The 26,297-nt window shown below is 38.4% G+C and overlaps 1 protein-coding gene across 5 annotated transcripts; it reads left to right on the top strand.

Moving 5' to 3' along the window:
* Positions 1-25,508, top strand: NEK5 (NIMA related kinase 5). Of its 5 annotated transcripts, none has more exons than XM_064715306.1 (23): positions 1-103; positions 1,179-1,319; positions 3,044-3,140; positions 4,510-4,607; positions 6,529-6,612; positions 6,720-6,790; positions 7,945-8,031; positions 9,112-9,166; positions 11,153-11,353; positions 11,440-11,521; positions 13,046-13,182; positions 16,501-16,694; positions 17,985-18,051; positions 18,389-18,508; positions 18,789-18,872; positions 18,972-19,076; positions 19,957-20,037; positions 20,866-20,934; positions 21,689-21,812; positions 22,008-22,133; positions 23,471-23,608; positions 24,262-24,376; positions 24,759-25,508. In XM_064715306.1, exons 2-23 carry the CDS (start codon positions 1,203-1,205, stop codon positions 24,943-24,945), a joined length of 2,439 nt encoding a protein of 812 aa, XP_064571376.1. In that variant the 5' UTR covers positions 1-103; positions 1,179-1,202; the 3' UTR covers positions 24,946-25,508. The 5 variants fall into 5 exon arrangements, with proteins under 5 accessions (XP_064571376.1, XP_064571386.1, XP_064571367.1 ...); XM_064715316.1 differs by having other exon boundaries at positions 1-711; XM_064715297.1 differs by having other exon boundaries at positions 1-1,319.
* Positions 25,509-26,297: the final 789 nt, after the last annotated feature.

Genomic DNA, 26,297 nt, shown 5'->3' with positions numbered 1-26,297 from the left:
GCTCCCGCCGGCTCTGCAGGCGCCACTCCTCCGGCGGGGCGCGGAGCGGGGCCGGCTCCTCCCCGCGGCCGGACGGGCTCCGGATGCGGCTCAGCGCTCGCAGGTACCGCGTTCCCCCGCCGCCCCCGGGTCGCTGCCGGGGCCGGGGCCGGGGCTGGGGCCGGCCGAACCGAGCCGGGCCGAACCGAGCTGGGCCGGGCCGGGCCGGCCCGCAGGGCAGGCAGCCCCGGCGAGGGCCGCCCGCCGGCGCGTCCCGTCGCCATGGGGACGCGGGCGGCCCTTCGGTGCCGCCGCAGTGTGCAGCCCGGCCCGAGCAGCGCTCCGGCCCCGCGGCACTCGGGATAAGGACTGCCGCTCTCCCCGGAGCCCCCGTGCCCGGGCGCTGCCCTCCGGGGCCGCGGGAGGCCGGGCTGTCGCCTGTGAGTTCGGGGCTGAGCCCGGGCGGAGCGCGCCCCTGTGTCCCGCCAGCGATGGAGCCTGGTGCAGAGCTTGCCTGGCAGGGAACGTCTGGTATCGGAGCAAATATCCCTTGCTAAAGCTCAAGACAACTAATAAGAACGGTTTTGTAGTGTTTGCTCATATTTAGGTGTGCAGCTTTGCCTGTGGAACCACTGAAAGCACCCAGTGACTTCAGTGTACCTCGCAGAGGTTTCTGCATTACCGCTGATCCCCAGCTTCACTTGGCCGTGGTCTCCTGCAGCTTCTCATCTTGTGAGATCTAACTATAATAGTGTGATCACATTGTACTAGTGTGATCTAATGGACAGCTTTAGATCACATCGTATAAACGACATCAATATGGAATAAATTTTTTTTCCCATGAAAAGATCAATTCTACAGTATTGTTCCATTCATGAAATAATGCCACATTTTACAAAATCATATCATAATCGCACACAGTACTCTGTACCTCCTTCCTGTGCATTAACTTTAGGGTGCACTATGTGTTTCTTTCTGAGACGCTCATCAACTTGCTGCTTATTAAAAGCTAAGATCTGCAATAATTTGCATACATGATATGATATCCGGGACATGATATTTTTAGGAAGAATCAACAACAGTAATGTTATAAAAAGTAATAAAAAGTACAGTCTTGAAAGGTAGTGCCTATTTCAGTAGTACCATCTCACGTCTTAAAGCACTATGTGCAGTACTAATTTGGGGAATTTTTATTTTAGCCACTGCTCTAAGAAAAATACGTCATGGATAAATATGAACTCATTAAACAAATTGGAGAAGGATCTTTTGGCAAAATATTCTTGGCAAAAGGAAAAATGGATGATGAGCCATGTGTTATCAAAGAGATCAATTTAACTAAGGTAAAACAACAAAACCTGAATTGTATTTACCAGATTGTGCTACTTGCATTTAGCTGGGTACGAACATAAGTTATTTTTTATGTCCTTTGTAGTTCCATCTCAATTATATAGAGCTAAGCTTTCCAAAGACTGTATTCTTTCTAATTTATTATTTTAAAAGCATAGATGTAATACTATGAAATACTTTGCTTTTTACTGTGTTTTTGTTCCTTTTAAAGCTTCTTTCTGCCTGCAGTGTGTGGCAATGCCTAATTCAAATTCTGTAATAGTTGATTCAACTGCAATGAAAATATTGCCACTAAAGTAACAAATCACAATTCTGTGGTAAATTTCTCTATGCTTTTTCATTTCCTTGTTCCCTACATCCATATTTTCAGACAGGAGTAATTCACAATGGGGTCTTTCCAATTCCCATTTATATTTATGGCAGTTCAATTAATCTTGTCTGATTTTAAGCTTTCATTCTGTTGCTGTCAGCAGTTGGGATGCTTGGCCTTTGAAGGAGAATGAGAGAATTAAGTGTTTTTAGGAAGCTGCTGGTCACATGTGTTTTAGATTTGTGATTTAGAACGAGCTCGGTTGGGCCTTGAGGCTTCTGCCTTCCTTCCCACTGAGTGCAGAGGCAGCTTAGGGCCACTTGCTCGGGTGCTGGGGGAATACCACGCCTGGATCTGCTTCCAGAAAGGCACTTAAAATCTCTGTGACTTCAATGCAGGGGTTTTAACAGTCAGTTTCAATGAGTGCCTACATGCTTTTGACAGGTCTGTTGCTATTCTGAGCCACCCCAGAGAATTTCTAATATATTAGAGAATTACAGTAGAAGAATGAGTTCTACAAAGAGCTGTATGTCTTCCAGATTCAAACCCGGAAAAGCTGATACATGAGTAATGACAGCTAAATGAAAAGATGAATAGTTTCTCTCTGTGCTCGTGACCAATAAACCCCCTGCATTTCTAATCTTGGATTTTTGATGTACAACTAGAAGAATGGTTGCTAATGAAATATTACTGCGAATCCCACTTGTTCAAAAATCAGAAGCTGGAGACAGAAAATTGCTACTTTGAAGTCAAAAGATGTTTTTTTATTATGGTAGAGTGTGTTTTATTCAGTTACTGAATTTTGAATCTTTAAGGATTATATTTCAAAAATATTTCTCAAGAATGAGGGTTAGAAACTTTACTATGCAGTAGAAGAGGACATTTTGAAGGATAGATACTCAGAGAAATGAAATTTTAAGTAGTATTGATGGAAGTGTCATCCTATTAAACTAAATAGAAGTTTTCCATTAATGTAACAGGGCAAAGAGTTTGCCTGAAATGTTACAAAAACAAGTAACTCTAGTAAAATGAAGGATTTTTTTTCTTTTTACTTTGATCTTTTGACATCACCCCTGTTAGCATTACAGAGTCATCTACATCCAAACTCTTCAAATTCTTATGGGAATTCTTTAGCTTTGGAGTTTAAATTCTTTAACTTAAAGGTTGACATTTGCCTGTTTGTAAAATGTCAAAATTGCATTTGACTTTGGTAATGTTCCAATACACTTTCAAACATACACTGCAATTTTTTTTTTGTGTTCTATATACATCATATTTTATAATATTTCCACATTGCCTTGGTACACTGTATTTTTGTATTAGTGGGAATAGTGTGGTAATGATGTAACTATTTTTGAAAGGGGTTAAATATATAACTGCTAGCATTTAGTTTCTTAATTCTTTTAGATGCCTGTGAAAGAAAAAGAAGCCTCTGAGAAAGAAGTCATTCTGCTGGCCAAGATGAAGCATGCAAATATTGTAACTTTCTATGCTTCTTTGCAAGGTTTACTTTTAACATTTCTGTTTTCATTGTGGTGGAAGGAGTGGAAGGCAGAAAACCTACCTTGTTAGTGTTGATCACCCTTACCCTTGTCCCTGATGCCTTACTTAAACGTGGGAAAAGGTTCCCAACTCCTCGAAATGGACACGAGGCATCAAACTCAGGCATTACTTGTGTTTTTTTTCACCTGTGTGAGTGGGTACTTGGCATGAATCCTAGATCCTGAGCTGCCTGTACTGTACAAGTTGAACTTTAGTCTTGGTTTTTTATGGAAGTCCAGAGTTTAATGGGAGTTTACTAGGAGTTTCAACAGAAGAGAACTTTTGAGTATAGCAAGGAATAGCGTGATCAAATAGGACAAAAGGCTGATCAAACAGGCAAGAAATAGAATGTTAATTTCATCTGGTCTAACCTCGGGTTCCTATTTTGTTTATCCACATCACATACATATGACATTATATGATTATGTTACATACATCATATATGCATGCACACATATCCACATACTCATATATGCATATACACACAGACAAAACAGGCAAGCACAAAAAGAGGCCATTAAATAGAAATGCAATCTGTTAGTACCTCTGAAATTGTCTTTCAGCATCTGGAATGTAAAAAACAGTATTGGCATTTCATACCTCGATACAGCACTGTCTTTCCAGTGATGCAATATCAGTCTCATAATGCTGTCTCATAGCCTTCTTTCTTCTGATGTATTTTGAATTATCACTCAAGGATAAAGAATTCTTCAGAACTAAAAGAGATGGAAGGAATTCTATTCACCATGAAAGCTAATTCCCTGTATTTATTTTTCCTCTGATATCTGCCATAAGCAGTGCCTTATGTCATAAAAGCTATAGTTGCAGCTTCTGTTCAAATTGTTCTCTGTGACCAGGACTGTGAATGTTTTAGGGGACATGTAAATCAGATAGTCTTCTAACTCTAGAGAGGCAAGAATAGGTTGAATTTTTCTATTAAGCAGGCCCTGCTCTTTATTTTTTGCTTTTTGGAATATTGTCTACTTTTAACTTTTCCCCTAAGCCTTACTGCGTACTTAGTTACTGAGCAAAAACCCTGAACTTTGAAGAATTCTGCTACATTCCCTGTAAGAACATCTGTCAGTGGGGTCTCTTGTGGATTTCCTCATGTATTTAATAGTTTGCCGAGTCTCCATTAAAATATATTTTCACATTTTATTTTTGTGTCAGGTTTCACTGGAAGTATCCATTTTTTCTCAGTCTTTGAAATGGAGGAATAGGTAGAGGTTAACTGCTGCCTTTTGAAAGAAGGATCGTAAAAATCAAAATAAGTTGTTGCTGTGTTAATGAACAATACAGGAATAAAGGCAAAATTATGCTTTTCCTTTCAGAAGAGAACAAACTATATATTGTGATGGAATACTGTGATGGTGGAGATTTAATGAAGAGGATAAATATGCAGCATGGAGTGCTGTTTGATGAGGACCAGGTGAAAGACATTTTCTTTAGAGGGAAGAACATATTCTGTGAAACACGTGGTTTGAATAACTCAGTAATAACTGATCTTTTAAAGAAAACTTTGGTAATTTTAGTTGGACTATGGGCAGGTTTTTTAGCACTCTTTAAGATCTGAAATGAATTCATTAGCAGTATGAGGATGACTTTTTAAATGCCCCCTTCCTCCTATTGCTCCTTGCGTTGTAGATGTACTTTTTCTTTTCATTAGTAATATACCCATTAAACCATGAAGCCCTTCTTTGAAATAGTGCTTTCCAGTTATGGGGAGGATGTATTGTATACAAATTCTTAATTTGTTGATGCTATTTGCATCTCAGCATATCCTCCTTTGGACTGAAGTCTGTGGTAAATCTCTCATTCATTTCATTTTGGTCAAAACTTCTCTGATGCCATTTAAGTTGTTGAACCAGCACAGAGAAACAAGCCCAGATATCTGACTGCTTTTGGGCCATGTTCATGTATATTTTATTTTGTAAATAGGTGAGTATGACAAGTATTGCAATTCACAGAAATAGAATTTCCCACTATTCCTTACTTATTCCTTTATTTTTTTACTAACTCTTAGCTTTCTGAAGGAAATTTTCTTTATGTAGCAATTAGTGGACTGAACTCTAGGGTCATTTAGTCATAAATAAAATCTACTTTTTCAGGAACAATAAAATTTTGCTTAGAAATCAAGTAAATAGTAGTCAACCTGCTGGTGGAAATATACTCTAAGGCATAAAATTGAGGAAAAAAAAGTATTGTGACTTTTCTTTTTGCTTTAGTAGTAAAAGAGGAACTCCTTTATGGAGAAGTCTGTTGAAAGTGAATTACTGGTTCAGTAATAATGAATTTTAAGATCCTATTGGGAGTCATACTAGAGACAGAGAGAACATGAAAAAAATAAAGAGAGGACAGACTCACAGATCATGAAAGCACAAAGGAGAGAACCAACACACAAATCCCTTGACAATGTTACAGAATAATACATATCCAAAGTAAGGCAAAAGAAATACAGACAGAAGAATGAGTTATAGAAACTAAAGATACATCTGCTGATGAAAGAAATGAAAGCAAATTTTCCCAATTTAACATAATAGTGTTAAATATATCTTTGTATTTTCAAATGTACTTCTGAGAAAGCCTCATTGGTGACATCAGCCCTAATCAGGAAATTATCTATTTAATTTCAATCATTGCTAAATAGAAGGTTATTACTTGAATCAAAGTCTTTCATGTGCATGAGTTTTCCTAAATAGAGAAGTGTATCAGCAGGCTGTAGTTTTCTTTCTGAATTTAGTCCAAAGGCCCTTATTTAAGAAGATGTGCATATTGGAAATTAAATATATGTTTAAAACCTGTACTTGGCCAAGGATAAAGGATAAACACATTTCATATTATATGAGCTTCTTCATAGCTCACTTCTTCCACCACTTTTCAATCCTTCATATTTTTTCTTTTTTTTTCCTTTTCTTTTTTGGTTCCTGGATCACATTCAGTAGGACTACAAGTACTACAGCTGGGTGGTGTGACTTCCATCACTAAGGATTAAGAAGCCGTTTCCCAATTTTGTCTTAGTTGTTTGCACTCCCTCACTTCTTAAAAAAGGTTTATTATTCTTACTCTCCTTTGGCATGATCCTTCAGTCCTTATTCAAGTGCATGTCAGGGAAAACTTGATGATGATAAGGGAAGTAGGGTAGGTATCTATTTCCATTTAGTTTAGTGACAGCACTAAATGGAAAGGAAAAATCTATGGCATTAACTTTAAAAATACCTTTTTTACTGTTCCATATTGTGTATGTTCTATATATTTTAGATTTTGTTGTCTTTATTTTATATATTTCAGTAAGATGTCCCATTAGAGTCACACAAATTCATAGCTATCTATGTCTGTTACTTTCCTTGCAGATTCTCAGTTGGTTTGTGCAGATCTCCTTGGGCTTGAAGCATATTCATGACAAGAAGATTTTGCACAGAGATGTAAAAGCACAGGTAGTAAAACTGGTACTAGGGAGGGGCTTATTTTGTCCTGTGAAACATATGCTTGAGAAGGCCTGCCATCTTTCATTATCACATACTATTTTTGGGTTTATTTGCAGAACGTTTTTCTTAGCAATAATGGAAGGGTAGCAAAGCTTGGGGACTTTGGCATAGCGAGACAGTTGAACAGGTAAGCGTGGCTTTTAATCAGTCTGTGCCCTGCACCACACAGGAGTGTTTGTGAATGTCCAGAATGCAGCCTGAACATGCAAATTGTTTGTGGATTGTACTTGCTGAAGGGGTCTGGGTTACAAAGGGTCTGACACTGCATTTTCTCCTGTTATCCTAAAACATGCCATCCTGCATGCAACCACAGATCTGTTTCTGGAGACACAGTTCCTGCTCATGCAGCTGCTGGCAATAGCTTCTGTTACCTCCTAAAACAAAAGTGAAGAGCATTTAAAACTGAAGAGAGATTAAAGGAAGAGAGTTTGGACATATGTTGTGTGTCCTCCAAGACAGAGCCTGTGTTAATTTTTTAAAAATGCCCAGGATGACCACCTGGGCCTGAGAACATAGCATGGCTGGCTTTTCATCTGTATTGTTCTCCCAAAAAGGGAGGCCTTATCTTTAGTGACTTTGGGGACAAGGTTGGTCTATCCTGGAGAGTGACCAGGTGTGGCCAAAACATGCCAGGGGGCATAATAACAACAGGAAAATGCTTAGATTTGATCTCTTTTTGTGCTTTTTGGTTATCTTTGACAGAACTGAGCTCTCAGCATGTAAACTATTGTTGCCCAAAGTGCCTTCCTTTGGAAGTGTTCTGGGCATAGCTGCTGTAAGGATTGCTTCTACACAGCAGAACAGTACCCAGCAGATAGAAAGTAAACCTCAGAATTTGAGTGTCCAAGACACACATTTTTAAAAATATATAATAGGCTTATACAGCAATATAATTGAAGCTTGACAGTGTTTTTCCTCCTGTAACCAGTGAATTAAGTTTCTGTGGTGAATTGACACAGTCTGGATGCCAGGTGCCCACAAAAGCTCTGTCACTCCCCTCCTCAGCTATACAGAAGAGAGAAAATACAGTGAAAGGCTCGTGGGCCAAGATAAGGACAGGGAATTGCTGTGCTTTCTGTTGAACTCTACACTATTAAAATAGTGGCTCATTTTACACAGAACTGGGAAATGCTGTAGTTTTTCATGGGGGGTTCCATTATTCAGCTTTTTGGCGAGCAGAAGTAATGTCCCCCATTTTAACCTGTGGCAGAGAAGTCTCTAGTTCAGTTGTTTGTCAACTTTTTCAGTGTGCAAGCCTTTCTGTTCATTGTGTTTCATTAGTACTACAGAGTTTGCCCATACCTGTGTAGGGACCCCATATTACCTTTCACCTGAGATATGTGAAAATCGACCATACAACAACAAAACGTAAGTCTCTGTCTTTCCTTCCTATGTGTGTGAGGAGGTGCAGGCATGAAAGAACTTTTTAGAATATTTTAAAGAATAATATAAATATTTTAAAGACTATTTTAGTAATATGGTTTAAATCAGTATTTGTGCAGAGCCTGGGAATTTCTCTTGGTGACCCTTTGTGAAGTTTTGTATTACTATGTTCAATTATTAGGTGCATCATTGTACTCAACAACTACCTTATACTATACAACGTCAGTAGTATTTTGATTACAATGTCCCAAATATAGCAATTATGACTTTGATGTGATTAATGTACAGGCTTAATATAATTATATGTTTTGGCTTTATAAAATTACTTATACTTTAAACTCTCTTTTAATACTTTTTGTTAGTAGTGGTAGGAAATGCAAGTATGAGTATTTTCCCTTTGCTTAATCTGCTTCTTCATCAAATACCAAATTTATCTCATTTCCAAGATGTAATAACCAATGCGTCTTTACAGTTCCAAGTTCATGAATTTTTTAATACATTCATTTATTATTTATAAAAACACACTAAAATGAAAGCTGCTAGTTTGGCTGCTTTGGAAATTTGCAGTAGCCAGCTGCAGGAAAGACAAATAGGTCTGAGGCTTACCCTGAAATACCAGATGAGAAGCACTGCAAAGTCAGGAGGTGAGTGGGCCTAGATCCTTCTCCCTATGGGAAATATGATCAACACCAAATGTTCTGGAGCTCACAGTAGCATCTCAGTTCTCAGATGCTATTCAGACAAGTCTACTCCTGTACTGTCTCCCCAGCTATCAAATCAGCTTTGTCCTTCATCCTGCTGGAAATATTAAGCAGAATTCCTGTATCATGTGCTTTTTCCAATTATTATTAAAAAAACCTAATTAGATACCATAGAAACATTGGTGCCACAACTAAAAATAAATTTCTAGTTGTTCTTTTTAGTGCATCTTAAGAAAAAATAAAATTTGCACCAGTCTGTGACAGAATAATGGTAATAAATTTGGGAGCTTAGAAGAGGTACTGATTACATGGATGGAAATATTATAGACTTTTCATTGAAACTTTAATTACTTCTTATTCACAGAGATATTTGGTCTCTTGGCTGTGTGCTTTATGAGCTGTGTGCACTAAAGCATCCTGTAAGTACTGTACAATCAGCTCATTATCATGTTTTTAGAAAATATAGTGGTCACCTTGCAAAACCTGTAGTAGTAATAGTATTCACAGTCAGCTACAAGAGTTATTTTCATCTTATTTATTGATATTAAAGAATCACTGCTAGTATTTAACTTTTCATATTGTATCTGTTTTGTGTGTAATAACATAAAAAGTATTATGTTGTAGTCCTATAACTTACATATATGCATTTGTGTACATACTTTGAACATATATTGGTTCTTTAAAAATTACTAAACTTTTTCAAGACAGATGAACAATGAAAAGAATTAAAGACAGGCTTCAAAGTTAGGCTTAGGTATATAATTTTACTCATTTCTGTTTGAAAATACCAGCCTACACTTACTAAAGAACCTAAACCCCACATTTCCCCAGAAAGTGGTTTGAGTCCCAGGAAGAATTTTCCTAGAAGAAATATATTCTGTTTGAAAGCACATTTATGTCAGAAAATAACTGAGGTAACATCTTCAGGAAGTTGTGTCGTCCTCAGCTTGTGACTATTACATGGAGGAGGGAACACAGCAGAAACTAATTTTGACAAAAGGAAAAGGATCAGATTCCTGAGACCAGCAGATGTTGACTTTTTGCTGAGCTTCGATGTGGGAGAAGGTAGAGCAGCACTAACAGAGCAATTGTGCTGAGCTAGGAGCAAGGGGGATACTGCTGAGGAAAACTGCTGATTTCACAAAGTGGCAAAACATGAAATACTACTTTGTATGAATATTAGGTGTTTTATTCTATATTGCTGCCCACTGTTTCAGTGTGAGGGCAATGACTCAGTGCACATGTAGACAGGAAATGCAAGTGAAGCTAAGGTAAATTCAATTCTACCACCTTCAAAACAGCCACATAAATAAAAGGGTGATTTTAGAAAGAACTTGGGGTTTTTTTTGCCTAAGTACTGAAAAACTGTATTGATGCTGGTCTCTTAAGAGATCTAGTGAACTGAGAGGACTGAATTATCTGACTGGCATCACTTGTTAAAAGATCAGGATTGTATCTTCATTCTGGGGGGAGAACACAATGCAGAGGCTCTTGGGTGAAGTGAGGTTTTGAAGGTGAACCCTGTGAAGACAATATGTATGTAGATCTCTGTTGAACAGCTTTTGGCAAAACACATCCTGTTTCATTCTGGAAAGATGGGCTTCTGTGTTGCTGTCTGACAGCAGAGGGTGAATGAAACTCTTCCAGGTACAGAAGTCATTAGGCCTTTTACTTGTGCACCTGAAACCAGGAGAACATAACTAGAAAACACAATCAGAAAGTGTTTCTATTAATTTTCTACAGCAAACCGTGGTTAGCAAGGAAGGATTTGTGGAGGGATTCCACAGCACAGGGTTTCTCCCCACTAATCTGCTCTGTGAGACCCCACCTGGAGTGCTGCATTCAGCTCTGCAGCCCCCAGCAAAGGAAGGCCATGGGATTATTGGAATGAGCCCAGAGAAGGGCCACAAAAGTGATCAGAGGGCTGAAGCATCTCTCCTACAAAGACAGGCTGAGAGAGCTAGGGTTGTTCAGCCTGGAGGAGACAAGGCTCCAGGGAGTTTTCCTCTGCCTAAATGGGGCCTGAAAGAGATAATGAAGGACTTTTGACAAGGGTATGTAATGATGGGATAAGAGAGAATGACTTTAAACTGAAATAAGGTAAACATAGATATTAGGAAGAAATTCTTTGCTGTAAGGGTGGTGAGGCACTGGCACAGGCTGCCCAGAGAAGCTGTGGATGCCCCATCCCTGAGCCAAGGCCAGGCTGGATGGGGCTCTGAGCAACCCAGTCTAGTAGGTGGTGTCCCTCCCAGGTTGGAATGAGATGATCTTTGGGGTCCCTTCCAACCCAAACCACTCTACAACTGTGTCAACAAGTACCTGTTTTCAGGTTGGGGTGTCTAGTCCATCATTCTGAACCAGCAATATTTACTGTCCTCTTTTCACTGTTTTCCCTAATTGAGTTTCAAGGCAATAGTTTGCATGAGCTGGTGCTGAAGATTTGTAGAGGACGTTTTCAACCAGTGTCTCCCAACTATTCCTACGACCTGAGGATATTGATTTCCCAGTTGTTTAAAATATCTCCCAGAGATCGACCATCCATCAATTCTATTCTAAGGAAGCCCTTCTTGCAGAAACTTGTTCTCAGGCACCTGCCTCCTGAGGTGAGTGACTGTGCTGCTGCCTGCTGAGCGAAAATAAGTATGGAAGTAACATAAACAGTTCTATCAGATATTGTTTTTTCTGATAGGTAGCATGGGAAGAGCTCAGTCACACTGTGGTACATAGAAAAAGGCCTTCAGCATCTCACTCTAGAGCCAAGCAGATACAAGGTAATGATAATAATATTATGTATCATTAGTTCTACAGTAGCATTTGTTAGTTGTGATGCAGCTGTTGGCTGTAACTTTCTCCAGCAGTCTTTACTGCACATTTGGATGAAGGGTTTCACCCAAACCTAAAAGAAAATAGAGGAAAGAACTGCAGCAGCAGAACTGTTCACCCAGGCAAAAAGCACTGCTGTCCTGTTCAGGGAAAGAGCTTTAACACCAGCTCATCAGCTATGGTCATCTAGAAGAGCTGCCATAGGAAAGTGCTGAAACATTAATCTTAGTTCTTTAAAAAATGGAATTTCCAAAAGTAGAGAGGCTTTGGTCTAGTTTATGTCCCTCACATGAAAAACGTCCTTACTGTGTGAAAAAAGCATAAATCTTGCAAAACATGATCCATAGTATTTTATGAAATAATAAGAAAGTATTTTGCAAAGTCTTACAAATTTTATTAAATTGTGAGACAGTGAACTCTATTTTGATTTAGTGCCCATTGATAGGCCAGATTATGTATGCAGTTTCTAAGGAAACATCAATGAGACTAAATAATATGCCTATGAACTGTTGAATATCTGGCGTTCTTCTGGCAATGTAACTTTTTTCTAATTCTATATTCTTCATTATATCACAATGAGTCCGCAAATTTATCTTTGAAATATCAAAACAGTTAAAATAGCTCAGTGAAATTAACCTATATAATTACTGAACAACACTTTGGACTCCCCTCCTTCCCCCCAAAAATATTCATCAGTAGTGTAGGAACCCATGTTGTTTTGAAAATGACTTTCAATGGTTTTCTCTGCCCGCACAACCAATGCAATTTGGACAGAAGCCTGAACAACTAAATAACTTAGGCACTTACAAAAAAATCTCTGATCATTTAATCATAGTTTTAATACATTTTATCTCCCAAACACGATACTCTTAACAGTCAATACTCATGAAAGATTTAAAACTCACTTAGAAACTACTTAACCCAAGAAAGGACACTGCTTTTCATTACTGTATCTAAGATATTTGTAAAATACTGACTGACCAAATTGGAATGGTCTGTACTTGTATTCTCCTGCATGGGAAAGTAATAAGGTAGATTTTTCACTTTTCAGCCTTTCTTTTCAAATTTCACAGGATCTACAACATTGCCTAGTGATTTGTAGAGTATGGAGGGCTGGGTTTAGAAAGGGAATGCCTAGGCAGAGGCACTCAGAGCCTGTGAATTAGACCTCCTGTTTTGTGTTCTTGGAACTAGCATGAAATCAACACTCCAGTTTATAAAAGTCTCCCTCTTATTGAGTGTGCTGTGTGAAACTAATCAATAAGATCCTCTTTACATGAATGTGACAAACCATGTTTTCAAAGCAGGTCATTCTCAGAATGAAAAGCAGAATGCCTAGGAGGTGTGAGGTATGGTGATGATGGTGAAAGGATATAAAGAATGTTTATTAACCTAACCTGTCAATGTTAGATGTGGACATGCTACTATGGTTTACACAGAATGCAATTTTTTAATCTCTTATTGTTAAAAAGCATATAAACTTCAGAAAACAAGAGTCCAGGACCCAGTTTCTCTTGAATCTGGAATAGTGATGCCTTTCAAGAAACAAGAGTTATTTCAAAGAAATGAATGGAAGCCTCCTTCAAGAGTACAACAGCCTATTATTCAGGTACTGTGTATCCACTTTCTCATATATATATATATATATATATATATATATATATATTTATACACAGACACACACACAAAATCATCTTCAGAATTATGCAGTATTACACACACACACACATATATATGTACATATAATCTTCAGAAAGCAAATGCCTGCACTTGAAAAAGTTACTTTAAAAGGCTTAAGACATAGTATGTGTTTAGCTATATATATATATATAAGTATATATATAAAATAAGTATTTAGCTTATTGCCTATGCTAAGACAGTAGAGACAGTTAAATGTGTCTGAATCCTCAGAAGAGATGTTTTGAAAGCCTAAATGGGAAATACTGAATCTAGGCTGCTTTGGTATGGTCCTTTGTAACAAAAGGATTGAGGCATGCTTTGCATTTATGTTTGCACAAAGGCAAATAAGCTCTGTGTTTGCATTTTTTGCTATAGAAGCAAATAAACTGATCCTGTTACTTCAGCCCTTCTGACAACTCATTCATGGGCAAAATCACCAGCATTCACTGCCATTGCCTCAGATACTTGTTACTGACAGCCTTCTGCCAGATGCAAGCCCAGTTTTTCACAATCACTTTGTCTCTTTCTTGTTTTCCAGCCCCTCCTTTCCTCAGGCAGGGTATCAGCTGCATGCTGTGCCCAGCCTCTTTCTTAGCATCACTGCACACATTTTTGTTTATCTTTAGGTGCATGCAGTAGTACCTTGAATGCTGGTGACCATAAGCACAGCACATTTAGGATCTGGGGGTCCCCAGATGTGCACACTGTAGTTACATGAGCTTAACTGCTGATAAGGAACATGGAATTCCCAGAACTGCATCCATCATGCAGTCACTAACACTAACTGTGACTAATACTGGCCCTATGTGGAATATAGGACTTGGTTTTCTTCACAGTTACATTTGTGCCAATGCAAGTCCTGAGATGGATTAAGTTGGCAAGGTGGTTTCTTTTCACTGTGCACTGTTATAATCAAAGGCAGAATTTTGTCCACAGTGCTTTGACCTACCTTCGAACACATTCCCAGAACGTTTCCACATTCTTTCAACATCTAAATAAACAGTGTGCAGGGTTTCAGGGACACTTGCATAGTGCCATGCTTTGAAGATGTTGCTTCAGGATTCACAGGATCACAGAATGGTTGAGGTTGAAAAGGACTTCTGTCCCACACCCCTGCTCAGGCAGGGTCGTCTAGATCCAGTTGTCCAGGACTATGTCCAGTTGGCTGTTGAATATCTCCAAAGATGGAGACTTTAGATCCTATTTGGGCAACCTGTACCTCACCCCGAGTCACTCTCCCCCACAGTGAAAATGTTTTGTGATGTTCAGAGGGAACCTTCTGTGTTTCAATTTGTGCCCATTGCCTCTGGTTCTGTCACTAGGTACCAGTGGAAAGTCTGGCTCCATTCTCTTTGCACACTCCCCTCAGGTAGCTACAACCATTGATAAGATCCCACCTTCAGGCTAAACAGTCTGAGCTATTTTAGCCTTTCCACATAGGAATAATGCTCCAGGCCTTTCATTGGATTTTTTCAAGATTGTAACTGTCTCTTTTGTTCTGGGGAGCTCAGAAATAGACACAGCACTTCATGTGTGACCTTGCAAGTGCTGAGCAGTGCAAAAAGATCACCTCCCTTGACCTGCTGGGAGTAATTTTACTAATGCAGGCCAGGATGTCATTCACCTTTTCAGCAAGGGCACATTGTTGGCTACTGGTCAACTTGTTGTCCACCAGGCCCCCCCTTCTTCTTCTTCTTCTCTGCCAAGCTGCTTCCCAGTTGGATGGCTCCCAGCATATACTGGTGCAGAGTGTAGGACTTTGCACTTCCATTGCTGAACTCCATGAGGTTTCTGTCATCCCGTTTCTTCAGCCCTTTTGTGGTCCTTTTGGCTGGCAGCACAACCCTGTAGTGTATCAGCCACTCCTCCCAGTTTGGGTCATCAGCAAACCTGCTGAGGGTGCACTCTGCCCCCTTCTCCCCCGTGATCTGAATCATCAGTGAAGATGTTGAACTCTAGTTTCTGGCATTCAGCTGTGCTTCACCCTGTGGTCACTACCCTCTGGGCCACTTTTCAAGCAATTTCACTCCCTGCTCATCCCACCCTCAATTCATCACCTTCCCTATGAGGATTTTATGGCAGACAGTGTCAAAAGCCTGCACAAAGGCAGTTGCCTGATAGGAAATGTCCCCTTGCTTTCCCCTTGTCTGTCAAGCCAGCCATTTAATTGTAGAATGTTAGTAAGTTGGTCAAGCATGCCTGCTTCACTAGTCACACTTCTCAGGGCCCTGGCATTTATTTGGATAGCCTAATTTGTTTTCCCTACTGCTTGGGATTGCCATACTTCTGGAAACCATACTGTAAAACCTACTTCACTGAGGAATGAGATAAACACTTCTTCGGGTTACTTCTTCCTTGGGAACTTTGCTGACAGTCAGAAACTTTCTTCTTAAATAGATAGGAATTTTTATTCAACTGTAATATGGACTGTACCACTGGTACATGAGTCTATTTTCAGAGTATCTATGAAGGAAAATGGGGAGGAATAGTGAATGTATTTAACTGTGAAAGTGATACTTAGATGCGTTTGCATTTATGTAAGAAAGTAAGCAAAACTTAGCATTTTTCTGATGCACTGTATAGTCTCCCACAGCGGAAAAGTTTGTGGATGTCTGACCACAGTTATATCACACAGTGGCAGCTAGGTGATCATCTTGTCTCCATTGTTCTTATGAGAAGTGGAAATGACAGTCTTGTCTCAAAGGAAGAGTACAGGGATGTTTCATCACAGGAAGGGCTTTGAGAAGTGAAAGCCCAACTCCCACATGCACATAATCAAAGAGATGAGAAATGAAGCAGCACAGTGCTCCCCTGAAAGCAGCCATCAATGCCTGTACTGTCCAGAGCTACATCCCAGCTTCCCCTTGCTATCACATGTCAAAATGAGGCTCTCCTGGAAATAATTCAGTGCTTTAGGCTCCAGAACAATGAAGTGACTCTAGGGCCAGGACACTACAGAGTACAAAGCCCTGTGCTGACTCACTCACAACAATGTGAGCTGCTGCTTAATGACAGGAGCTGATGGAACAGGGGAAAAGGAAAAGGCAGTGGTGAGATCACATAAGCCCTGAGAAGTTTGGAAGTTTCTGGGTTGTATTTTAAAGGATTTGGAAAACTTACACTAACTATTTAATAGTCAGTCATATTACTATGCAACTCAGACTGGGGAGAAGTACAGGACGTTAATTCAAACTTGTGCTGATACAAAGGAGTACAGGTAAAATAACATCCTTTGCTATATTTTCAGCCACAGTCCTCCAGATTTAATATGGCAGAAAGGCCAGGAAGCATTAGAGTACATGGTCATTATGGTCACTACTATGAGAAGCTTGACAGCTTGGAAAGGAGAGCTAATGCACATTATGACCTTTCTCATATCAGCCAAAGAGTTGAAGATTACTATGAACTAAAAGGACAAGTTGCACCTCCACCACCTGACTGGTAAACACATCACTCTACTTATGTCTGTCTTGTGTATTTTGAGCTATCAGCCTTCCTGAGTAAATAATGCTGGCATAGCTGATTTAGTGGAATGCCTCCTCTGCTTTGTCTTGGATAATTTTTCTTTTTTTTTTTTTAGCATAAATTTGTTACACAACAACACAATTCCTGTTCCTGTTCATCTAGAAATTCCATCTGGATTGTCCTAGTGTTTGACATTTCATTGTCAAAATGTCTCCCAAGTCTCAGCCCAGTCTTTTACTGGGTAAAAAGTAAAATATAAACTTTCTGTAGAATCTCTGATTATGCCAAGGATAAACACTGCCTGTCTTTCACACCAGGATGAGAAAAACACAAAGATCAGAAGCAGTTCTGCACTGAAGGGAACTGAGTGAGAGCAGGCCATGAAAGTGGTTTTTTTTCCCATGCAGTGCTTATATTTCTGTTGCAGATATAAAGACCCTTTCTCTTGCAGTTTATTTACTTCAAAGCTTTTCTGTTACTAAGCAGAGGTACAACCTTAGGAGATCTCCTGTCCATTCTGTGACTGGCCATTTTAAGTGTGGATGAACATTGAAAATGTTGAGAAAGAAATTTTGAATGCTTCCAAATCTTTCCTTTAAAGTTGACAGTATCATTAATTTTCATTCAGCAACAACAACAGTGTTTAGAATGTTGAGTTACGGATCTTCAGATTTAGAACATCTGTCCTGACCTGAATTTCTGGTGCCTTATTTAAGGACAGAGTCAATTCAGTTTTGCCTCCCTGTGGCACAAGTGGATTCCCAAGGCAGGAAATGAAATAAATTAGAAACAGGGAGCTTACAAGTGACTCATGGTTATTTTATATCAAAAAAAACAAAAAAAAAGTTTACAAACTACACAAAGTTTGACTGATAGAATTAGGCACAGAGGAGAAAAACAATAAAAGGGTTGCTAAATATACAGCCTCCATTCTGACAATTTTCACTTGTTTTGAGGACCAGAGAAATCAATTTTGTTTTAATTAATGCTTTCAATAACATTTATCCAATAAAAGGTGGAAGGGCTTTGATGCACTCTTCAAAAGGCTTAAGTAACTGAAGTAATAGGAAAGGGAATGCCTGGAAAGAATGTTTCCTTATTTTACTGTTGTGCCATATTTATACATATTTTATGCATATTTATGTATTCATGTAGTACAAAGAAAGCTCTGTTTGTCATGTGTGGTAGAATTATAGAGAATTATTTGTGCAAAGATAGCAGAGTTTGAGAAGTAAAACACAGTATATGTACATCACTTTCTTTCAGGACTGCAGAATTTCTTCAAAGGCGGTTTGAAGCCCAGCAGTACAAGATTAAAGTGGAAAAACAGATGGTAGGTAAATGCTGAATCACTGAAAAAAATCTGTAAAAGAAGAATGGAAATCCAAAGATGAATTGGTGTATTTTGAATAGTAAACTGTAACACTGTCAGGTGGAAGGTTTTGCTCTAGCAAATTCCCTGATCTGCTCTGCAATGTTCATCCGAGGTTTTATTTCCTCATACAAAACTGTAATAATGTAAAATTCTACTGTGACTTTTTCCTCCAAAAACGTACATTTGCCTTTACTGCATTCTTCAGTGGAACTGAGAGAGTGAATTGAGTGAGCACTGAAAGGGGGGATTCTAAATGAAAACTCATTTGCTCTGGGATTCCTTTGTACATCCGTAGGGACTGCGACCATCCTCTGCTGACCCGTATCATGACCAAGTACAGCAGCAGAAAACAAAGGAAGAGCATCTCAAAAACCATCAGCAAAACATGTCTAGAAAGAATGAAATGAAAGAACAGGTAACGAATCTCTTCCTTAATTGCCTAGAACTCTCTTCTTATACTCTTGACAGTAGTGTTCTGGCATAAGAATTCTTTTTCATCAGATTCTCTTTTCAATCATTGATTCTTTTCCATTCTTTCCCCATCTTTTAATGGAGAAACAATATACTTCTATAGTTTTGCTTTTGGGTGACAGAGAAAGCAGATACTTCTGTCTTATGTGAACATATATAAATACATTTAATCTTTCTATTTTTGGTTTATTAAAAACATATTCTACCCTACTGTTCCTTAATAGGAGTATTTGAAACAATTGCAGAAAATTCGGGAAGAATACCACAGTGATATAAAAGAATTCAGAGTTAGAGCAGGAGTACTCCAGGTAACAAAGCTCAGACATGTGGGTACTCATATTTAGTTTTTTATGCTAGAATACTTTATTAGGAATTGAAATGAACATTTTTTTTAAAACATTCCTTAGGAGAACCAGAAAATACAAGATAAAACCTATCTTGTGAGGCAAGGAAAGGCTAAGCACCATTCTGAAAACAAAGATATATCTGGAACAGGAGAAGAGTCACTTCAGGTATCAGTACCATCTCCATCTAAATAGATCTTTTTGAGTGAACCCCACACTGTCTTTGATTCATTCTCCGGGACAAATCTGCCAATATCAGTAGCATCCTCCTCAGTGATCCCGGATCTGAGTTTTAATGAAATGAATCCACACCACTTGATGAAATTAAGGCAGCCAAATTAGGAGAGAATTTGGATTCCCAGTGATGTAATGGGAAATGCATGATAATGATAAAGAAACATTAGATTTTGGGCCTGCCTAGTGTCACTATTCTTCATGGGCTCTCCATCTTTTGGAGAAACTGAATAAAAGTAAAATCTAAAAATTGTTGTGGTTTCTCCTGAGGCTGAAGGCATGCCCTGATTGCTTCAGATCACAGAGGAAGCTGTGTACTATTATCTACTTTGCTTTTCTCTGACGCATTCCTATAGGAGTCATTATAATATGAAAAGGAGTAATTAAATATTTTTAGGTGTTGCCAGAAAACAAGATGTTGCAAAACAGGGCTATACTTTTTACAGGCACAGTTTTCCACTGAAATCTTGATTTTAATCACTTCCAAAGTTTTCCAGAATGAAATGAGTCTGAGTCATCTGGCATGTGATCATAAAAAATAAAAATCTGTATTATTTATATCTTGACACAGTACTGTATCTTTCTAACATGGGTTTTTGAAAAATCAGAAGCCTGCAATTTATGCAAGAATTTCTGGTTTTCTTTTTGCCAGAGAAGCCAGAATTGGTAATGAAGGATGGAATATTCTTAAAGATCTTTGTAAAGGAAATTCATGATTATATTTGCTACTTAAGGAAGTCTCTTTCTTTATGTGGTATACATATATTCAGTTACAAAGAGTGTAATTCAAACTGTATTTTTTCTCTCCTTCCAGGATATGGAGGAAAACTTTAAACATGTCAGACTCCAGGATAGGCAAGACCAAATAATATTAGAAAAGAGACATAACACAAAAGTATCCATCTTTACTGTTGTATTTTTTTAAAATTTTCTTATTATATCTGTGCATTTCAAATTACTGTATTACTGTAGTAGGTCTGGAAATTAAGTTATCTGAGAGTCAAATAATAGTACTGATTTTCTGTTTGTTAAAAGTTTATATCAGAAGAAAATAAATTAGCTTTTCTGACCATTTCAGGGATATTCCCCTTAGATATTCCCACCTAGTAACTAATCTCTACCTCCTCCATCTTATATCAAACTGCATTAGTAGTGCATGGGAACTCATGTTTATTCAAAGTCTAAGTAAAGTCAAGTCAAAATGCTAATTTTAAAATATTTTGTTATAAAATGTGATTCCCTATACTGCTTTTTAAATCATAGAAGGAGATGGGAATTAAATTAGAAATGCACATAAGATACCAGGAATGTTTCTGACCATAAGATCGCTGTGAAGTGGACTAAAAGTCTTTTATGAAATATTGCATGGAAGCAGTACAGTATTCAATTTTACTTCTGGTTGACAACCAGCTAAAAAAACCCAAAATTTGATGTATTGCAACAATTTGAATTAAACGTTTATCAAAGGCCCTTAAAATCAAAAGTGGATGCAGTAATTTTAAAATTCACTAAAGGAAAAGTATTATATTTAAGGAAGTCTATTTTTGTCCAATGTGTTCAACTTTGATCTTCTTAAGCAGAAGAAAAATGTGGTAAAATAGAAGTTATTTTCAATAGAAGAATAATTTTCAAATTTGTAGTTCCATATCATCTGTGTACTTTTAATTAAATGCTTCTATTTATTAGAACAAATTAATAACATTAATTTGTGAATTTTCTTTAGGGAGGAGTAAAATTTGAAATTAATTTAGATGTATGTTTTCCTGAGGAAGACAGTATTCAAGAAGCAGAGGTATGTTTTAGTTATATTCACAGCATTTACATTAGAAATCTGGAGCCATGACAGCTCCATAATCTAAGGTTTGTTTCCATTACCATCATCCTCTGCCTTTGTTGTAATGAAGCTTCCTATTGAGGAGTTGTTGTTATGTTGCATATGTCCACCCTTCTTCAAAAGGGTATTTGCTGGGAAGAAAATTGGGTGATACTTGGGGCAGTCTTTCACGTGGTAAAATATGAAGGAGTGCAGATATTTAAATTTCCTAAAATGGAAATATCTCAAAACTGAGTCATTCTGCAAATGCTAAATTTAATTTGTAGATTGTTTTAGTGCATTTCTGTTTCTTTTCAGAAATGAAGCAGTATTGTATTGTATCACAAAGCAAAAACTACTACAGACAATATTATGTTTTCATTTAGTAAAATTATATTTGTGGCTTATCAGCACGTAATAGCTACTTGTTAAGATCTTTAGTAGTATATTAGCATTTATTTTAAAAGTTCCTTACAGCAACAAAAGAATTATTTTTAGTATATGTATTTTTAATTTATAAAGCACTATTGTGTCGTTCTGTTGTTTCACATCTCTGTGGAGCCCCATGCAGCACAAATCTCAATGTAGCTTCTGAGTCCTGCTGCTTCACTTTTTGTTACACAGTTTTCCTGTGCATACCTGAGGTTGGCTGGCAAACACAGTAAAATGAGAAGGGATTAGCTATTGTACTGTATTTGTTTACTGTTTCCAGAGTAACTTCTTGTTTTTTCAGGTATTAGATAAACTCAATGAGACTTTAACTTTTGTGGATGGTGAGAATCTTAAGGAGAAATTGGTGGAAGTTTATGAAAATGATACAGACAGAGCTTTGGAAAAACTGTCTGACTACCCAACAGGTATTTATTGGGGAAATGCAATGCTGAGTATTAATCCTGAAAATTGCATAGGAGTTAGGTAAATTCAGTAAATCAGGCTATAGCAAGTTTATCTCATGAGCTCTTTCTTTATATCACATAATATTATAATCACATGGATGTCTACTTTACAAAAAAAATCCAAAGAACTTTGCCTCTTCTTTTTCTTCCCCTCAGAGTCCATACATGATATGAAAAAACCCAGAAAACATTGGCAACCTGGAGCCCCTCAGACACTACTGAATTTTTTAGCTGGTGCTGATGTCACATCTGCATGTCCTACTATGGCTGGAAATGAACTTGGTGAGAAAGTTTTGGCTTTCAGTGAACACCTAAAATTCAGACTGAATTCATCCATACCTGAATGTTCACATGATCCAGCAGGCTTTTAATTGCATTTTCCCTCTCACACTGCAGTCATGTTGTGTTGCTCATACGGATCAAGAGCACTGCATTTCATCAGTCACTCTGTGGCCTGACTCAAAATGCTAATCTAGTCATTAATCATCAGCACTTTCTCAGACCTTGAGCTGATGCCACACAGGAACAGGGCAGTGAGTGCCAGTGCCATCCCGGAGCGTGGTGGAGTGTGGTGGTGTGTGCAGGGGTCCCAGGATGAGGGAAGAGATGGGAATCTTGATTCAATGTTTCAGAAGGTTGATTTATTATTTTATGATATATATTATATTAAAAGAAAACTACATACTAAAACTCTACTAAAAGAATAAAAGAAAGGATTTCATTAGAAGGTTTGCAAAGAATAGAAAGGAATGAATAATAAAATCTTGTGACTGACCACAGAATCCAAGACAGCTGGACTGTGTTTGGCCAATGATTAAAAACAACCTGAGGACCAATCAAAGATGCACCTGTTGCATTCCACAGCAGCAGATAATTACTGTTTTTCTTTCTCTCTGAGGCTTCTCAGCTTCTCAGGAGAAAAATCCTGGCAAAGGGATTTTTTCAGAAAATACCACGGCGACAGTGGAGTTCTGTTTTCCCTCTACATACGGTGGTGGTGGCACCACTGTCACAAGTGCCACCTGACCCCGCCTTGGCTGTGGTATGCTCCACTTGAGAAAAGTCCCTGGCCTTCTTACAGTACCACTGAGTACATTGCCAGGCAGACAAGTATCTCCAGTGACTGGTTTCTGCAAACAGGAGCTCTTCCAGCATTCCAGCACACTCCACGCACTGAGATAAAAAATAACCAGAAGAGTTTCCATGGATAGTAAAGACAAAGCAGAATATTATTAATACACCACCTTTTGCTCATGCTGCCTTAGATGAAAGACCGCCAGGCACAAAAGAAACAGGAACTTTTTTAAAGCTCTTTCAAACCAAGAAGACAAGTTTCGGAGCTAGGACTAGGGAAGCTGCACCTGCCTATTCCAGGTTTAATAAAAAGTTACTTATGCTTTAAAACTTGTGTTAAACATTTTTAGTGATGAGTAGTCCAGACCATTTTCCCCTATCCATCAGATCAAGTACTTATAAAAAAATCAGGAGTATTCCATTAATATTCCAGAATTACACAAAAGGAAGAAATCAGTGTTGAGACTAGAAAGTCTGAATCTGACAAAAGACAGTGCCGAGCTCCACTAATGCTTTAGTGACCTGAGAACCTTGCTGTTCTTCAGCTCACCATGTTATTCTGCCTGAAGACATCCCAGAAAATAGGAAGCAGTGGAAACAGACACCACCAGAGACACTCCTGAGCATCTTAGCAAAAGCAGAGCTATCTGATGATTCTTTTATCTGTTTTGAGGAAGACCAAGGTAGGATGTTTTTTCCTGTAAATTCTGCATGTTTTTCTTTAGTGTAATATTTCTTCTACCCCTGGCAGAGGGTCTGTGATGAGAAACAACATTTTGAAGCAGTTGGCAACCTAGAAAAGCAGGGACAGAACCTCTGCTCTGTACCTGAAGCACTGAGAGGCCTCTTCCAGAGCATTGCTCTTTTCAAAAGCAGGGAAAGGGGCAAGCCCTACTCACTGGCTATTACCTTCATATATAATTCTTACCTTTGCTTGGGAAGGCAAAGGAAAGCCACTACTGCCAGCAGGCTGGTAGGTACCACAAACCTGGAGCTAGCACCTGCAACTGCTGAGGTTGAAGAACCCTGTAGAAAGCATTTATTCAAATACATACATGGTGACTTAAATGACAGTGGTGACTTTACAACAGGGTCCATGCTGAGACAGCTGACACTGCAATTGATTCAAACTCACCTACACTGCAGCCCACTTTCCTAAGGTAACAGACTTTTTAAAAATTACATTTACTTTGCATCAACAGAAGTGAGACATTTACATTGTTGTAATTTGAACAACAACAAAACACTTCAAGCATTTATTTATTTGCTATTCCTTTACACATACCTTTATAGTTTTCTACTATACAGCTGAAGGAAAGTTTCTCTTTCTTTACAGAAGGGAGATTAACTATGTTGCCTTCAGAAGAAAACAAGGAAGATGATTCAGAAGCATACTCTGCTGTTGATGTTGATGAAGGTAGACTTGAGCCAAGATCAGATGGTGAAGACACGTAAGTCAAGCACATCAGGAGAAAAATCCAGAACTGGACAGTCTTTTAGGCTGCATTGCCTAAAGTTTTACTGTGTTCTTAAAAATTCATAAATAAAGAAAACCTAGAGAGTCTGCTAATTTAACTTTTAATTCCAGAATTTGTCACAGCCAATGCTGTCATTAAAAATTACTGCAGAAATATTAACATGGCCTTGCAGCTCCTTTCTCTTGCCTTTTAAAAATAGGTAAACAATCTGACAGAGACAGTTCACGTTGGGTGTGTTACTTGTATATTATTTATAAAGTGTTTTAAAAAAACCCTAGGAGGCCTTGAATGGAGAAGGGTTTGCTATGAAATTATATTTATTTAATTAATATAATTATCTTGTTTTACTGTGCAGAAATTTTGAAGATTCTGAAGATGAACTCAGACATGAGCTGGAGGAATCTCTGGAAAAATTGTCAACTTCTCCAGCAGAAGAGTCTCACATCTTTTCAATAAATAAAGGTGAAACAGATGAAGAGAAGATGAATTTACCTGACAAACTTGGAAAATCTGATGATGATTTAGAAAGTAATCATGGGTAATTTGGTGTTGAATCACATGAAAAAGAAGGCTGTCATTCTTTTTCTTTAAAGGAAAAACAAAGCAGGGTACTTTTCAGAGGTGTGAACACTGAAAAATCCTCATCCAGACTGAAATGCTGTTTCATCTATTATTCCTAACTGGACATTATTCTTAACCTGGACATACCTGACAAGTCTTGCTTGAGCAAATTTCTGAGTGTGTCCTCTGTTGAACCACTTTTGTATCATGTAAGAGAGTCTCCTAGTTTGTGTATTTTATTACCCTAGATAAATCAACTCCTTGTTTTAAGAATCTCTTCCATCTTTTCATAATCAATGTGTACTGCCAGTACAGCTTTGTAATCTACAGTTTCATTACACAGTACTGACCCTATGTAGTAACAGCAGCTGCTCAGGAGTTTTATGTAGTAGCAGTAAAAGGGTTTATTAGTGCCTTGAGAATTGTGCATTCGCCAGTTCCTAATAAAACATGTAGGTAGGTAGGTTCTTCCAACTGTATTTTTCCACATTAAAAATTTCATACAACCCAAGTGAATCTTAAATAAAGGGAAAACTAGTCTGTAGTCTGATTTCAGCAGTTATTTTTTCAAAGAATCATTTATTTTGGAAAATATCTTAGAATCCAACTGTTAACACTGCCAAGTCTACCACTAAACCATGTCCCCATGTACCATATCTTTTACGGACCTCCAAGGATGGTGAGTCCACCCCTTCCCAGGGCAGTGTGTTCCAATGCTTGACAACCTTTTCTATGTCTAAATTTTTCCTAATATCCAGTATAAACCTCCCCTGGTGCAACTTGAGGCCATTTTCCATTATCACTTGTTACCTGGGAGAAGAGACTGACCCCACCTGGTTCCACCCCCCTTTCAGGCAGGTGTAGAAAGTGGTAAGGTCCCCCCTGAGCCTCCTTTTCTCCAGGCTAAACACCCCCAGCTCCCTCAGATGCTCCTCACAGGACTTGTGCTCCAGACCCTTCCCTAGCTCCACTGCCCTTCTCTGGACACGATCCAGCACCTCAACACCCTTCCTGAACTGAGGGGCCCAAAACTCATCACTGGATTTGTGGTGCAGACTCACCAATGCCAAATACAGGCATACTGTAGATTCTGGGGAAAAAAATTCTGGGTACAAAGGCTAGAAAGGTAGAAAGTCATGGAACAGGTGAAGACTGAAAATATGCAATAAATAAAAGAGGTTCCTGATATATAAAAGAATTTGATGTAGTTCTGTTACCAAAGCTCTATCATCGTTGTGAATCCAGATGGTTTTTAAGTGCACCAAACTCACGTAGTTAACATAGAAGCATTTCTTTCCCAGAAAAAGAAAAGTCTCTGTTACATAAAGCAGAC

Source organism: Zonotrichia leucophrys, chromosome 1 (assembly GCF_028769735.1).
Source record: "Zonotrichia leucophrys gambelii isolate GWCS_2022_RI chromosome 1, RI_Zleu_2.0, whole genome shotgun sequence".
In the NCBI taxonomy this organism is placed as follows: Eukaryota; Metazoa; Chordata; class Aves; order Passeriformes; family Passerellidae; genus Zonotrichia; species Zonotrichia leucophrys.
The sequence above is the reverse complement of the archived record's forward strand: the minus strand, read 5'-3'. Positions and strand labels throughout refer to the sequence as shown.